Source organism: Rhinolophus sinicus, linkage group LG09 (genome assembly GCF_036562045.2).
Source record: "Rhinolophus sinicus isolate RSC01 linkage group LG09, ASM3656204v1, whole genome shotgun sequence".
NCBI classification, from domain to species: domain Eukaryota; kingdom Metazoa; phylum Chordata; class Mammalia; order Chiroptera; family Rhinolophidae; genus Rhinolophus; species Rhinolophus sinicus.
Window position 1 is genome coordinate 45,005,784 of NC_133758.1, and position 17,200 is coordinate 45,022,983.

At 36.0% G+C, this 17,200-nt stretch overlaps 1 protein-coding gene across 2 annotated transcripts in view; it reads left to right on the plus strand.

Moving 5' to 3' along the window:
• SMCHD1 (structural maintenance of chromosomes flexible hinge domain containing 1) overlaps positions 1 to 17,200 on the plus strand; it is a 145,594-nt gene that overhangs the window by 60,409 nt on the left and 67,985 nt on the right. For both annotated transcript variants that reach the window (XM_019755744.2, XM_074340261.1), the window contains exons 18-20: positions 2,173 to 2,250; positions 2,325 to 2,444; positions 6,602 to 6,746. In XM_019755744.2, the coding sequence (XP_019611303.2) occupies positions 2,173 to 2,250; positions 2,325 to 2,444; positions 6,602 to 6,746 (343 nt within the window). The remainder of the gene's footprint in view (positions 1 to 2,172; positions 2,251 to 2,324; positions 2,445 to 6,601; positions 6,747 to 17,200) is intronic.

The following is a 17,200-nucleotide window of genomic DNA, read 5'->3' on the forward strand; positions in this document are numbered from 1 at the left end:
TTGAGCCTTGGTTGCTGTTTGCACATCAGTGGGAGGGATTGACCCTCAAGTTGATTGGTTGTGAGGACTGGCAATGACTACAATGGAAGAGCTGTTGTGCAGGGGCTGACCCTATGTAGCAGGATTCACTTTAGCAGGGCTCTGGTGCCTGCCCAATTTGCCCTTTGGGTGTATCACCTGCGGAGGCAGCTGGGTGGTGCTCCGTTTTGGTGCAAAACTGGCCACCGGGTGTGCAAGTCCCGGGGCATCTTGGGAGGGTCCCTGCCACAGACCAAGTTTAGCTGCAGCCTGTGCCTTGCCCGGGGCCACCTAGCATGAGCCAAAGGCAGTATGCCACTGTGTTCCACTTGTGTTGAGTTCGGAGGCGCTTGGGAGAGGCCACTCCACAAACTGAGTCCGTCTGACGCCAGTGCTGGGCTTTGGGCTGCTCAGCCAAGTGTTCAGGGCATGCCGAGGCCAATTGCTGCTTTTTTGAGTTTTGTGAATTTTTGAGAGATTTTAGGAAAGTCCATAGCATGAGCCAATACAGGCCATTTGTATGGAAAAGCCACTGGAAGTGGCTTGAGTGTGTCCGGAAGTTGAGTAAGGTGGGGTCTCGGGAAAATCAGCTAGGGAGGGGGTGAAGAGTGTGTTAAAACTAGGTTGATGGAGACTCAGATGTGGTCAGTGCCTGTGTCTGCATCTTGGGTCATGGGAAGGCTCAACAATGGAACAATGAATTCTGCTAGAACTTCTGTCTGGGAGAAAGCTGCTCCTCCAGGCCTCGTCCTGGAGCCAGGCTGTCAGTTCCTCCCTGTATATCCCTGGCACCTTTCGAACTGCTGCCCCAGCGCTGGAGCTGAGAGCAATTGAGGTTGTCAGCTAGTAAGTCCTTACGTGGGCCCTTTAAGAGGAACACTTGGGTCTCCAGCCCCACTCTGTCTCGCTCAACCACTATCTCTACTGGTTTTTACTTCCAGAAGTTGTGGGGACTTCTCTTCCCAGCAGTTGAACCCGGGACTGGGGAGCTTGGTGTAGGGCTGGGACCCCTCACTCCTCAACGAGCGACCTCCACAGCTGAGATATCCCTCCCAATTGTTAATGTTCACACACAGATGTGGAACCAGTCCGTTCTGTGTCTCTGCCACTTTTATCAGTTTCAAGGTGGCTTCTTCTGTATGTCCTTAAATGTAGGACCACTGTTCAGGTAGATTTTTAGGCGATTCTCAATGATGGTTGTTCTGTAGTTTAGTTGTAATTTTGATGTGGTCGTGAAAGGAGGCAAGCACTGTTTTCCTATTCTGCCATCTTGACCAGAAATCCCCTGCAATACATTCAAATAGTTTCAAAATAATAATGCTAATGTAATTACTACTAATAAGACAGCTGAATTAAATCTGACTTTTTTGCACCTCTGTTTGTCCTTAAAATACATTTCTCTATAAATGGTAAAAATTATTCTGAAGTCATTTGAAATTATTTTCTCTTTTTTATGTGGTCTTATCACCTACTTGATAATCATTTGGTTTTGTTTATGAATTGCTTTGTTTTAATTCTGCTTTTTGAATATTTAAGTCATTAACATAATTCCAAAATAAAAAATAATTAGGAATATTTCAGAGAAGTTATATTATCCCTCTACTCTGTTTTTTTGTTTTTGTTTTTTTTTACCCTTTATTTGTTTTTGGCTTATATTTCTTGTTTTTGCTGTTATAATGCTAAGGAAGAACAACTATATTCATGTTTCTTTCCATTTTTTACAAAAAAAGGTAGCACTTTGTTTTTATATAAATATATATGTTTGTACTCCTTGCTTTTTTTTTCTTAACAAATAACGAGAGCTTAGAGATTACCTTATATTAATAAAATATTCTCTTTTACTGTTGAAGGAAACTTTTAAGGAAAGTGATTTTTAATATCAAAAACATATCTATATTCTTTTGTTTGTACTATTTAAGCTTATTTACTCATACGTTTTTAGGAATTCAAATAAAGGAATTTTAGTGAAGTCAATGATAAAATTTTTATTATGCTGTTCACTTGCATAGGATATGTTGATTTCTTCTGAAGTTTCAAAACAATTTTTAAAAATGTACAACAAAAGTACATATTTGATGCCATTGTAACATTTCGTATTCATGCTCTGTATTCAGTTTCACAAGGTGTAAAAACTTCTTTTTTTCTTTTACTAAGCTTCAAGTGGAAATAAAGAAATCATTTCACATATTAGTCAACATGGAGGAAAATGGCCTTACTGGTTTAAAAAAATGGGTGAGTTATTCTGAATGTTAAAATTATATCAGTATTATTTGACTTGATTTATAATTCCTTCCTAATTTTTCCAGAAAATATTCAAAAGTTGGGGAATTATACATTGAAATTACAAGTTGTATTGAATGAAAGTAATGCGGACACTTATGCTGGAAGACCTTTACCATCTAAAGCAATTAAATTTTCTGTTAAAGGTAAGCAAAATACTAATTTATAACTATATGCTAAAGATGGCATTTTAAATCGAGGAGGAATAGATAGATAATTTAGTGAAAGATGTTGAACAAATTATGTAACCATCTTGATCTTAAAATGACTTTGTAATTCTTTTTCATTATTATAGCCTTCTAAATTTTGAAGTCATGATTGTTTTCTAGCTTTTCTTGTTGCTGGTAGAAGGTAAAGTTATTTTGATTCCTGACCTTTGCTTATGAACCCCTCTATTCCTATCTCCTAGTCTTCCCTCTGCTCTAACCCCCAGATGTTTGAAGAAACTGTTTTGTTTTTTGACCCAGTTTCTATCATTTTAAATTCTAGGAATTTTCATTGAATTACTTTGATTTTGTACTCTGTTCATCTTTCTACAACATCTGCTGTTACGATGTTGGACCTCTTCACTGATGTACTAATATTCTTTTTTGGAGTTTCCATTTCTTGCTCTTAATTTTCTACTTTTTGGGAGATTCTCTTAGCATGATATTTTACGTTTTCTATTGAGTTTGTCCTTTCTGCTATCATTTTTTCGTTTCTAAAATACATTTTTTATTTTTTGGTTATTTCCTTTCAGTGTATTTTCTTCCTACCGCATGGATTCAGTATCTTTATTAATTAAATCTCTGAGCCTATTAATAAATGGAAGTTTTTCTTTCTTTTTTTTTTTTTGTTAGTTTCAGGTGCACAAGACAAAGTAATACTTAGACGTTTATCATTTATATCCCTCACACTGTGTGAATCCCCCTCCCCCCATCCACTGTCCCTCTGACATCGCACAGAGCCATTACGTTTCCACTGTCTCTATTCCTAATGCTGTACTCCGCTTCTTGTAAGTATATACATACACTCATATATATATAATAAACATATATATAATATATATGTAAAGTTTACATTCATTATTGTTCAGCTTCAGCTTCAGGTGTACAGTACAGTGATCAGGCATCTACATCTTCCCTGAGGTGGTCTCCCTAATGAGATAAGTGTCCATCGGATACCCTACAAAATCTTTACAACATTATTGATAACATTCCCCAAATTAATTTTCAAAACCCCATGGCCATCTTGTGGTTACTGACTGTTTTCCAATCCCCTCACCTTCCCCCTTATCCCCCCCACCGCCCATCTAGCAACCCTCAGTTTTTCCTCTATGTCTCCAAAACTGTTTCTGATTAGTTCATTCACTTATTCTTTTCTTTAGATTCCACATATAAGTGAGATCATATGGCATATGGTATTTGTCTTTCTCTGTCTGACTTATTTCACTTAACATAATGTTCTCTAGGTCCATCCATGTTATTGCAAATGGTAAGATTTCTTTCTTCTTTATGGCTGCGTAATACTCCATTGTATAAATGTACCACAGTTTCTTAATCCAGTCATCTACTGATGGGCATTTCGGTTGTTTCCATGTCTTGGCTATTGTGTATAGTGCTGCAATAAACAGGAGTGCGTAAAGTTTTTTGAATTAGAGTTTTGGATTTCTCCGGATAGATACCTAGGAGTGGAATTGCTGGATCATAAGGTAGTTCCATTTTCAGATTTTTGAGATACCTTCATACTGTTTTCCATAGTGGCTGCACCAATCTGCAATCCCACCAACAGTGCACAAGGGTTCCCTTTTCTCCACATCCGTGCCAGCACTTGTTGTTTGTTGATTTATTGATGATAGCCATTTTGACTGGGGTGAGGTAGTATCTCATTGTGGTTTTTATTTGCATTTCTCTAATGGTTAGTGAGGTTGAGCATTTTTTCATATGTCTGCTTGCCATCTGTATGTCCTATTTAGAAAAATGTCTCTTCATGTCTTCTGCCCGTTTTTTAATTGAGTTGTTTGTTTTTTTGGAGTTGAGTTGAATTTTTTATAAATTTGTGATATTAACCCCTTATCGGATATATCATTGGCAAATATCTTTTCCCATTCAGTGGGATCCCTTTTTGTTTTATTGATGATTTCCTTTGCTGTGAAAAAACTTTTTAGTTGGTGTAATCCCACATGTTTATTTTATCTCTTACTTCTCTTGCGCGAGGGGATATATCAGTAAAAATCTTACTCCAGGTAATGTCTGTGATGTTTCTTAGTGGTAGTTTTTCTTGAAGTTTTTAAACTTTATTCATAGTCTGTTTCCTCTATGGTATTGTATGTATTATGTATTTATTTATTTATTTATTTTGAGGTTTTTCTGGGTCTTTTATATTAGGTGCTCTCTTACCTGACTTATGATTTGCTCACATGTAAGAATAGGGCATTTGAAAGCTTTTATTTCATTTATGGAAATTATAATGTGGAAATTGTTAGGTTTTTTTTTTTGGTTTTTTTTTTCCTCTGGGTCAGTTCAGATTCTCCAGCGTCCTGCTAGGAAGGTAAACACCTGGCTTCCAACATTTTGGGAGCCAATCTTGGGAAGGCTGTTGAGAGTCTCACATTTAGTATATAATCTTGAGCTGGAATTTCCTATTTTCATTAAACTATGACAATTTTAGTAGTGCTGTGTCCCTCACTCCTTAGACCTACTCTTTTTACCTTGCCCAGAGAATAAACCTTCTGTTTATTGCTGCGGCTGAGGAAGGCAGTTCACTGGCTCTATATATCGAGCATAGGACTCTGTGGAACTGTTTTCTTAAACAGGCTTCAATAGACTTTTTTTTTTTTTAATTTTCGTTTTTAATCCAATTTGATACAGCCATTCCTGAGACTTGTGGGTGTTCTACAGAGTGAATTAGATGGATTCTCTGCCTGCTTTGTTGATGATTGAGATTTTGAGGTTCTTGAGTCTTTTTGCTACGTTGGTGATACTTGTTTATATGTTCTCCAGCTTTCAAATTCTGTTACTATTATCTTTTTCTTCATTGGTTTTGTAGGTTTAGGCCTCTTTAAAAAACAAAAATCTCGGTGGTGTCATTGTGGAGGTTTTGGAGAGGGCTGATCTAAGTGTCTGATAATTTCGCTTTTTTTAATAGGAAGTGCTGCCATAGAGATCTTTCTTTTTTGTACATATAAATCTTCCATATTCTTTTAACAGCTGTGGAACACATTCCATAGTGTGGATGTGGTGGTTTAAGCAATTCTCTGTGATGATCATTTCAGTTGTTTTCCAATTTTTTGGCTGTTACAAGCTATATTGGTATATGGGACTAAATTATGCTGCTCTTTGTATACATACTAGAATTTCTCTAGGGTGTATACCAACAAATAGAATTGCCTAGCTGAAGTATATGTGCTTTTAAATATATTATTAAATATATTAAATATATTTAATAACATTTTAAATATATTTGCTGTCAAAATGCCTTCCCAAAAGGTTGTACCATTGTACTCTCTCCAACAAAACTATGAGAGTTCTAGTTTCCCTGTGGTCATTCCTGGCCAACCTAGATATTTATGTAACTTACTTGGCAGTTAAATTATTCCTTTAGTTATTAGGTTATGCCTCTCCTCTAGGCTGTATTGGACACTTTATGTCATCTGTGAAAGCCTGTTCATTTGCTGTGTCCATTTCAATAGTTAACGCTGTGGTTCTCAAATTTAAGCTTATTTCTGAATCACCTGGAGGGTTTATTAAAACAGACTGCTGGGCATCAAGCCCATACTTTCTGACTCGGGATTTAAGGGGGGAGCCTTAGAATGTGAATATCTAATAATTTCTCAGGGATGACTGAACCTGTTAGAATACAGACCGCACTTTGAGAACAGTTGGTTTATAGGAGGCTTTATATATTCTGGATTTTAATTCTTTGTTGCATGTGTTACAAATGTTTTCTCATGTAGAACTTCTCTTTTAACTTTGTTTATTGTATCTAATAAGATATTTTAAACTTTATCAAATAAATAATTTTATACATATTAAGTATGTGTTTAACAATGTTTTGCCTTATTTTTACCTTTGTAAGGTTATAAGAATATTGTTTATTCTAATAATCTCTACTTCTAGAATTTTACTTTTATGAATATTGAGATAAAATCTAACTTTATTATTTTCCCAGGTTGATTATAGATATAATTTACGTAATTTTGCATAGATTTAAACTGCCACCTGATTTAGCAGTCTAATTTCCTGTATATAAATGAATCTGTTTCTGACCTACAGTGAATTTTCTGACAAATGACTTTGTTTTCCATTTTTACCTTTCTTTAAAGAGGGTAAGCCGGAGAAATTCTCATTTGGTCTCCTGGATCCCCCTTTTCGTGTTGGAGTTCCGTTCAATATCCCTCTGGAGTTTCAGGATGAATTTGGTCATACTAGTCAACTAATAAATGATATTCAACCAGTTCTTGAAGCAAGGTAATTTGAAGTATCGACTTGTATTTGACTTTTCGTATTTGCTAAGCATTTACTGTCTTCTTTTTCTGGCTTAATTTTTTTTTATGTGGTTAACTACAGTATTATTAAAATGTTTAGAGGGTTTTATGATACCTGGGTAATTTATTTAGCACCAAGCTATCCTCCGTGACTACAGTATTATATATAAATTGACTCGCATATTTAAAGTAATTGTTGGAGATAACCTCATAAAAATGGCAACGTGAGGTGAGCCTCTTGAAATCTCCCCTGGAATTTACAACATGTTGAACAACTATAAATCCACAAAGAACTCCCTGCACAGCAGACAGACAAGACCAAGAGAAGCACAAGTGAAATAATCTAAAGGAGCGCAAATTGCCGAGCGGAGGGAGAAGGAAAAGGGGAAGTACAGAGATGTGGGCCCTGTGTGCGCAGCAGCGTAGAGGAGCTTGGAGCTCTGAGCTCCCTGCATTCCAGAACTACCGCAGTCATGGGAGAGGGAAGAATTCGGACTGCTGGTGCTCTGCTTATGGCCCACAGTCCCACCTGAAGGATCAGCATATAACACGGCTGAAGCCAATGTTAACGGCAGCAAAGACTGAAGGAAGAAGGGTGAAAATGGCGGTTTAAGCCCTCACTGCTGAGCAGAGGACAGACGGAACTCATAGGTGTGGAGCATAAGCGCCCCCTCCCCAACCACCAGAGCTTGCCCCACCCCCACCCTCCCAGTGCTAGAAGTGAAAAGGTAGCAGTGTCAGATAAAAAGAACAGGATATTTTCAGTTCTGACAACTAGCCCCACAGCCACAGACTCACAGCCCAAATAGTTCTGGCAAAAGGGAGGGAGCCTTGGGTGCAGGACTAGCTGTGCTGGTGGTCGCCGCCATTGCTCGCAACCATCTGTCATGCCTCTTTACCCCCCCACACACATATCTGGGTGGATCCCTGTAGGGGTAAACAGAGCTGCTGAAACACACAGGCTCTAAAACTGGTGCAGGAACCTTTGGAACTTCAGAAGTTCTCCACATCCCCCAACAGAAGCGGTGCCCTATAACCCAGGCAACCTGTTCACAGACGAAAAGCCCACCATCCAGGGAAACGCCCCATTGTGAGAGAAGCCGGAACAGTGCAGAGAAAATATAACTACAGCGTGAGAGTAAATAAAAGGCTGTAGTCCGACAGAAAATAAAACATTCTACCAACATCTACAGGAAAACAAAAAAAAGACCTCTTCTTATCAACCTGTTAAAGAACTCACTCCTGTAGATGCCTAGGAAGAAAAATAATACTTCATTAATTGCCGTGAACAACCAAGGTTACAAGACAGCTCAGAAAGAAAATGAAAAGTCTCCAGAAAATGAATTTAAAGACATGGAAATACGTGACTTAAATGACAGAGAATTCAAGATTGCAGTTCTGAAAAAACTCAACGAGATGCAAGAAAACACAGACAGTTTAATGAACTCAGAAACACAATCAAAGGACAAAATGAACATTTTACCAAAGAGATTGAAATTTTAAAACAGAACCAAATAGAATTTCTAGAGATTAAGAACTCAATAAAAGAAATAAAGAATGAAATAGCCAGCTTAGGTAATAGAGTTGACCAGATGGAGAAAGAATCAGTGACATCGAAGATAGAAATCTGGAAATGACACAGATGGAAGAAGAGAGAGACTTGAGAGTTAAAAGAAATCCGCAAGGACTTTCTGAGTCCATCAGAAAGAGCAACATAAGAGTAATGGGCATATCAGAAGGAGAAGAAAGGGAGAAAGGAACAAAGTATATTCAAATAGTCGATGAGAACTTCCCAAACTTGTGGAAAGAACTGGATCCTCGAATCCAAGAAGCAAATAGAACACCTAATTACCTCAGTCCCACCAGGCCTTCTCCAAGGCACACTGTACTGAACCTGTCAACAATTAACGACAAAGGAAGAATCCTCAAGGCAGCCAGGGAAGAGAAGATGGTAACCTACAAAGGAAAGCTCATTAGATTATCATCAGATTTTTCATCAGAAACTCTACAGCCAGGAGAGAGTGGAATCAAATATTCAAACTATTGAAAGAGAGAATTTATGAGCCAAGAATAATATAGCCAACAAAGGTATCCTTTAAATGTGAAGGAGGAATAAAGACCTTTCCAGACATACAGAAGCTGAAGGAATTTTCTAACACACGACATGCACTGCAAGAAATATTGAAGGAGGCTATTCGACCTGAAACAAAAAAACAAAAGAAAACCATGAATTTTCTCTTTTTACAAACAAACAGAGGCAGGAAATGGCTACCCCTATACCAAATAGGACATTATACACTTAAACATAGCTGACAGGGTAAAGAGGGGAAAAAAGAAAAGAGTCTTAAAAAAAGAGAAGACAACTTGCTACAGCAGCGCAGAAATTTACTTACAGCATAAATAGGGATAATTTGTAACAACAAAACATAAAAGGGGAGAGCGTAAAGGTCTGAACCAGCACAAGGGAATGGAGAAAGTAAGCATACTGAAGAAAATGGAATACTCTAAATATGAAACTTTCTTTTACATAAACTATAATGGTAATCACTAAAAAAAATCCAGAACTGGAATATATGGCATAAAAAAAGAAGAAATAGCGGGGGAAATAATAGAATAACACCCCACTGAAATAATAGACAGCAACAAAAAGGCAAAGAAACAATGGAGGCACCATCCTACATACAATGATAGGAAATGCCCATATATCAATATTCACTCTAAATATAAATGGACTGAACTCCCCAATAAAAAGGCACAGCAGCAGATTGGATCACAAAACTAAACCCAACCATATGCTGCTTCCAAGAGACACATTTCAGTTACAAGGACAAACATGGACTCAAAGTGAAATGGTGGAAACAGACATTCCAAGCAAATGGTATTCAGAGAAAATCAGGTGGTCATACTGATATCAGATGAAACAGACATAAGGATGAAAATGGTAGCAAGAGACAAAGATGAACGTTTTATAATGATAAGGAGAAATATATAACAAGAAGACATAACAGTCACCATTATTTATGTCACCAATCAGGGAGCACTCAAATACACAAAGCAACTGCTAACAAAACTAATGGAAGAAATTGACCAAAACAATTATAGTAGGGGACATAAATACATCATTGACAGCTATGAATAGATCATCCTAACAGAAAATAAATAGCCCTAAATGACATATTAGATGAAATGGACATATTGACATATATAGAGCACTTCATCCTAGAACATCAGACTACACATTCTTTTCTAGTATACATGGAACATTCTCAAACATAGACCATATATTGGGATATAAAACTAGCCTTAGCAAATTTAAGAAGATTGAAATTATCCCAAACATATTAAGAGAACACAAGGCTTTGAAATTGGATGTCAACTGCAAAATGAAAGCAGGAGAAACCACAAATGGGTGGAGATTAAACAACATACTTTTAAAAGAATGACTGGGTCAAAGGAGAAATAAGAGGAGAGATCAAAAGATACATAGAAACAAATGACAATGAAACCACATCCTACCATAATTTTGGGAATGCAGCGAAAGCATTTTTAAGAGGGAAATTTATATCATTGCAAGCCTATTTCAAGAAAGAAGAAAAATTCCAGATAAGTAAAATCACATTACACCTTAAAGACGGAGAAAAAGAAGAACAAATGAAACCCAAAGTCAGCAGAAGAAAGGAAATAATAAAAATTAGTGCAGAACTAAAGGAAGTAGAGAACAAAAAGACAACAGAAAAAGTTAATGTGACAAAGAACTGGTTCTTTGAAAAGATTAATAAAATTGACAAACCCTTGGCTAGACTCACTAGGATAAAAAGAGAAGAGACATAAATAAACAAAATCAGAAATGAAAGGGGAAGTTACCACGGATGCCACAGAAATACAAGGGATAATGGAATACTATGAAGGATTATATGCCACCAATTTCAATAACCTAGAAGAAATAGACATGTTCTTAGAAACATACAGCCTTCCTAGGCTGAATCACAAAGAATTGGAAAATCTAAATAGCCCAATCAACAGTAAGGAAATTGAATCAGTCATCTGAAACCTTCCCAAAAGCAAAAGTCCGTGACCAGATGGCTTCAATAGTGAATTTTACCAAACATTCAAAGAAGATCTAATACCTGTCTTACTCAAACTCTTCCAAAAAACTGAAGAAGTGACAATACTTTCTAACTCATTTTATGAGGCCAACATCACCCTGATACCAAAACCTGCTAAAGGTAACAGAAAAAAAGAAAATTACTGACCAATATCTCTGATGAATACAGGTGCAAAAATCCTAACCAGAATTCTAGCAAATAGAATGCAGTGATGCCTTAAAAAGATTATACATCATAACCAAGTGGGGTTCATCCCAGGGGCACAAGAATGGTTCAATAGACACAAGTTGATCAGTGTGATACATACACCACATAAACAAAAGAAAGGACAAAAATTATGTGATTGTATCAATAAATGCAGAAAAAGCGTTTGACAAGAGACAACATTGATTTATGAGTAAAACACTTAATAAAATGTGCATAGAAGGAAAATACGTAAACATATTAAAGCCCGTATATGATAAGCCTTCAGCTACTATCATAATTAATGGTTAAAAACGGAAGCCCTTTGCTCTATGTTCAGGAACATGACACTTTATTACCTCTGCTTTTCAACATAGTATTGGAAATCCTAACCAGAGCAGTTAGGCAACAGAAGGAAATAAAAGGCATCCAACTTGGGAATGAAGAAATTGTATTGTCACTTTTTGCAGATGACATGATGCTATATATAGAAAACCCTAAAGACTCCACCAAAAAGTGATAAACAAAAAAATGAAGACAGTAAAATTGCCGGCTACCAAATCAATGTACAAAAGTCCATTGCGTTCTTATACACTAACAATGAAATCTCAAAAAAAGAAATAAAAAACATTTCTTTTTGCAATTGCAACAAAAAGAATAAAATACCTAGAAATGAACATAACCAAGGATGTGAAAGACTTATATACTGAAAAGTAGTAGACATTTTTAAAAGAAACTGAAGAAGAACCAAGAAATGGAAAGACATTCCGTGTTCATGGATTGGAAGAATCCATAGTTAAAATGGCCATATTACCCAAAGCAATATACAGATTTAATGCAACCCCCATCAAAATCCCAATGGCATTTTTTAAAGAAATTGAACCAAAAAAACATCAGATTTGTATGGAACCACAAAGGACCCCGAATGGCCAAAGCAATCCTAAGTAAAAGGAGCAATCCTGGATGTCACACACTCCCTGACTTCAGCTTGTACTACAGGGCAACAATAATCAAAACAGTATGGTATTGGCAGAAAAACAGACACACAGACTATTGGAATAGAATTGAGAAACCAGAACTTAACCCATATAAATGCGGACAGATAATTTTCGACAAAGAAGCCAAAAACACAATGTAGAAAAGACAGTCTCTTCAATAAATGGTACTGGGAGAATTAGAAAGCCAGGTGTAAAGGAATGAAATTAGACTCCTGTCTGTCACCCCGTACCAAAATTAACTCAAAATGGATGAGAGACCTAAACATAAGACCTCAAACAATAAACTGCATATAAGAAAACATAGGTACTAAACTATGGACCTCGGGTTCAAAGAACATTTTATGAATTTGTCCTCAAAGGCAAGGGAAGTTTGTAAAAGCTAAAATAAATGAATGGGACTATATCAAACTAAAAAGCTTCTGCATGGCAAAAAAAATATCGACACAATAAGGAGGCAACCAGCCGAATGAGAGAAGATTTTTGCAAACAATGTCTCTGATAAGGGGCTAATATCCAAAATATATACCGTGTTTCCCTGAAAATAAGACCCAGCTGGACCGTCAGCTCTAATGTGTTTTGGAGCAAAAATTAATATAATATCTGGTATATTATATACCATCCGGTCTTATATAAGACCGGGTCTTATATTAATTTTTGCTCCCAAAGACATATTACAGCTGATGGTCCAGCAAGGTCTTATTTTTGGGGAAACACTGTAAGGACCTTATACAGCTGAACAACAGCACAAAAGCAAACAATCCAATTAAAAATTTGGCAGAGGACCTAAATAGACGTTTCTCCAGAGAAGACATACAAATGCCCAATAAACATATGGAGAAATGTTCAACATCACTAATCATCAGAGAAATGCAAATAAAAACCACAATGAGGTATCACTCCACGCCAGTTAGAATGGCTGTCATCAACAAGACAAATAGTAACAAGTGTTGGAGAGGCTGTGGAGAAAACGGAACCCTCATACACTGTTGGTTGGAAAGCAGATTGGGGTAGCCGCTATGGAAGGCAGGGTGGAGGTTCCTCAAAAAATTAAGAAAGAATTACCATATGACCCAGCAATCCCTTTCCTGGGTATCTACCAAAAAAATCTGAAAACATTAATCCGTAAAGATATATGTGTTCCAATGGTCATTGCAGCTTTATTTACAGTAGCCAAGATATGGAAACAACCAAAGTGTCCTTCGATAGATGATTGGCTAAAGAAGTTGTGGTATATATACACAATGGAATACTATTCTGCCGTAAAAAAGGGATGAAATAATACCATTTGCAACATCATGGATGGATCTTGAGATTAATATGGTGAGCGAAATAAGACAGAAAAAATCCAGAACCATATGATTTCACTGATATTCGTGTAGAAAACTGAAAACAACAAAAGAACAAGACAAACAAATGAGAAAACGAAAACTCATGTACACAGACAATAGTTGAGTGATTGCCAGAGGGTAAGGGAAGAGGGTGTTGGTAGATGAAAGTAAAGGGGATCCAATTGATGGTGATGAAAAGAGAACTGACTCTGGGTGGTGAATACACAATGTGATATATAGATCATATATTACAGAATTGTACACCTGCAATCTATGTAACTACTAACAATTTTTGCCCTAATAAACTTTAAAATAATAAATTAAAAAGTAAATAAATTGACTCGCTAAAATTTGTGTTTTGTTTGAATTTACTGTTAAAGTTGTTTAGGTAAAACTGATTGTCAGTCTTGCTCCATTTCATTTTGTAACTGTGATGTGATCTCCTGGTAGTTATTAATACTATGTTTATTTTGTTGTTTGCTTAGAAGTTATGGCCATTTAAGCTGAAAGTTAGTGCGTACTAGTAGGTTTTTCACCTGATAATGCATTTTCTTGGTTTGTTTTTGAAACTATAGCAATACACTTTAGGATTTCTATAAAAATTTGAATCCTTCCTTAGAATTTGCCGTTACTTAATAGCTTTTTAGAGCGATGTCATTGGCTTATATTAAGAAATAGCTCTTAGAATCTTAACAGTGTATCCAGTGGTGTAATTGAGGGTGTTCCTTATTTTCCATTGCCTCTTTTTGTGGTATGTATGAGAAATTCTTGATCAGTTTAAAGAGCACGAATGCTAAGTTGTGTTTTTTATTTGTTTTATGTTTTTTGGTTTGGCTGCGAAATTTGTCTTTTTGGCCCACTTTTCATGTATGCTTTCTTTTGTCTGTATGTTTTGGGTTGTTTTTCCCTTGTTGTGTAATAATTTCCTCTTTCAGTCATTTCAGCATGTACTATATTCCAGGTATTTGCTAGCTGGAATCAACCCCTGCACACACAAAAATTTCACAAATAGTTTTTACTCCCCAAAAACTTAATAGCCTCCTGTTGACTGGAAGCCTCACCTATAACATAGTCTCTTAACACATATTTTGTATGTCATGTGTTATATACTGTATTCTTCCAATAAAATAAGCTAAAGAAACAAAATGTTAGTAAGAAAATCATAAGGAAGATAAAATTATATTTACAGTATTTATTGAAAAAAATCCAGATATAAATGTACCTGTACAGTTCAAACCCATGTTGTTCAGGGGTCACGTGTACTTAAACATGTTTGTTTAAAAAGTAAAACACTTAAAGAATCCCACTAGTCAAAAATGGAAAATATTAGAATATTAGTGCATTAGTTGACACCTGTTAACCTGTTATCCATTATAACTTCCAACTTATCCTTGATAGGACATTCTTACATACAAAGTCTCTGATATTTTGATATTTAAGATTTTGGACTTTAAAAAAAATATTGGCTGCATGGCTGTGTGAATTTATCTTCAATAAAGTATGACCATTGTCTGAGTAGGTTTCTTTGTGCCTTTTTGTTTTGTTTTTCAGTGTTACCTATATTTTAAAAAATTATTCATGTGTATCACCTAAACAAATCAAACCATTTGATAAAGCTTGTTATTAAAAAAGAACACTTCCTCCTCCGTGTGCCCTCTCCACCCAATCATAATCACTTCTCAGGGAACCACTTTCAACTTTTTTACTTGAATCTTTTAGTAACCACTGCCATATTTCTAAGTAACTTTTATATTGCTACTTGTTGATTCTTCAGTTTTAGGCTTTATCTCTTGACTTATGGTTATGAAAGATGAGAACATACTCTCTTTTGCCTGTTCTGTTACAAATATGTCTCCTTCCTGTTCTCTCCTTTTTCAGTAAAGTTATATTCTGGCTTGATCAGTATTTACTCTTTATTTTATTACAAGTATATATAAATGCTAGTCACTTTATTGCACAACTTTGTTGTTATTATACTTTTCCTTTCCTAAGTTTATTACAAATTAAATCCTAAATTTTCTGCCAATTGTCTGGTTTCTTCTTAAGGTGTTTAAATGCATATATAATTTATTCTTGGAGACATCTCTCTTGGAACTTGTCATGTGTTGCAGTCTAGACGAATTATTTTTATGCTCCTTAACAGTTGTCATTCTGTGATCTTCCTTCACTTTCATCCTGGGGATTTCCTTTGTCTTCTGTATTTGGCAGATATAATTAAAAACAAAACCTACTCCCAACCTAGAAAACTTCTTCAGAAATGTAGACAAGAAGGAAAATAATTTTATCATTGAATTAACATTAAGCCAGAATATAATGCTCATCATAACAATTCGGTAAAGAGATGGCAAAGACTAGGAAATTTTACTCTTTTATAATGATAAGTAAATACAACCCATTATATTTATGTTTTCAAGATAAATTGCTAACTGTCTTTATGTCTGGATGTAGGATTTGAAATTTGGAGTCAGGTGACTGCAAGTTAGGCCCAGGAAACGGAGAGGGCTTTATGTTTGATGATTACACTTCAGAATTGGCTCTCAGGTCCCTGACAAAATATTTCTGAATTGTGAATCTGTTAAGGGGCTTACTTTATTTAGCATTTAACCTTTCATGTGTCTCCTGTCTTTTAAAAGAATCCCAAGTTTCTCACTTTTTGCTGAAAAACATCCTTCACTAGTTTCCTAAGAAACGGTACATGTGAGATAAAATTAATGCTCTGAAACTGTGTTTATTCTACTCTGATACTTGATTGATTGAATTGAAAGTTGGACACAGTGTTCTTTCAAAATTATGAAAGCATTGCTCCATTTTTGCCTTGGAGCTTTCATTGTTTCTGATAAATTTAAACTTGGTTAATTTTCCTTTTTTATGTTTCCTGTGTATTCTCCCCAGAAGCTTATAGGATCGACTTTTTGTTCTTGACAGGGCAAAATTTTATAGTGATGCATGTTTGTGCAGATCTCTCTATTATTTGAAGTACTTCATTCTCTACCTTCCATCATCACTGTTTTCTCTGCCTGGGATCCTTATTTATTTGATATTTAATTGCCTAGACTGGTTCTCTGATTTTCCTAATTTTTCTATTTTTCTTAGTCTTTTTGTGTTTCTTCTGCTTTACGTTCTAACAGATTTTCTCAACTTTATATCTTTTCCATTGAATTTTTTCTATCTGCTGTACTTTAATTTCCAAGAATTTTCCCTGGTTTTCTGAATGTTCTTTTATAGATCCTTTTTTGTTTTAGGAATGTAATACCTTTTTCACCGATAAATAAATGGTAGTTTTTAAAAAATCTTTACCTACACAGAAAATCTCTGTTGCCTCCATGCTAGTTGCGTTTTGTTGGTTTTTCTCATTTTTCAGGTATCTGGTAATCATTGGTTATTCGTTTATAACTGAGTTGGAGAAGTAAAGTACAGATGGAATGTGGGCGAGGTTGTTGACTGTAACTCCACTGAAGGATGAACTGTCTGTGACATTTTGTTGGGGGGAAATCCTGTTGTCAGTACCTTTGGGTCTTTTTGTTTCCTTGGGCTGGGCAGTTTTCTGAAAGAAAAATCTTTAGTGTCTTGCCTGGAGAGGAATAGTTTGCCTCTCCAAGTTGTTCCTAGCCAGTCGAGGAACAAAGCTGGAGTGGTAATGGGAATGGGAAGGTCTCAGCATCCATATGCATTCATTCAGGATTACCCCTTCTGTTCTTTATGACATTTTACTCTCTCCTTCAACTTACATGCTTTCCCTTGGTTCAGAGATTCTCTGCTTTAAACCTTTTTCAGAGAATAATCTTTCTGTCATCTGCCAGTGACAGAGAGGGGAGATCTGGG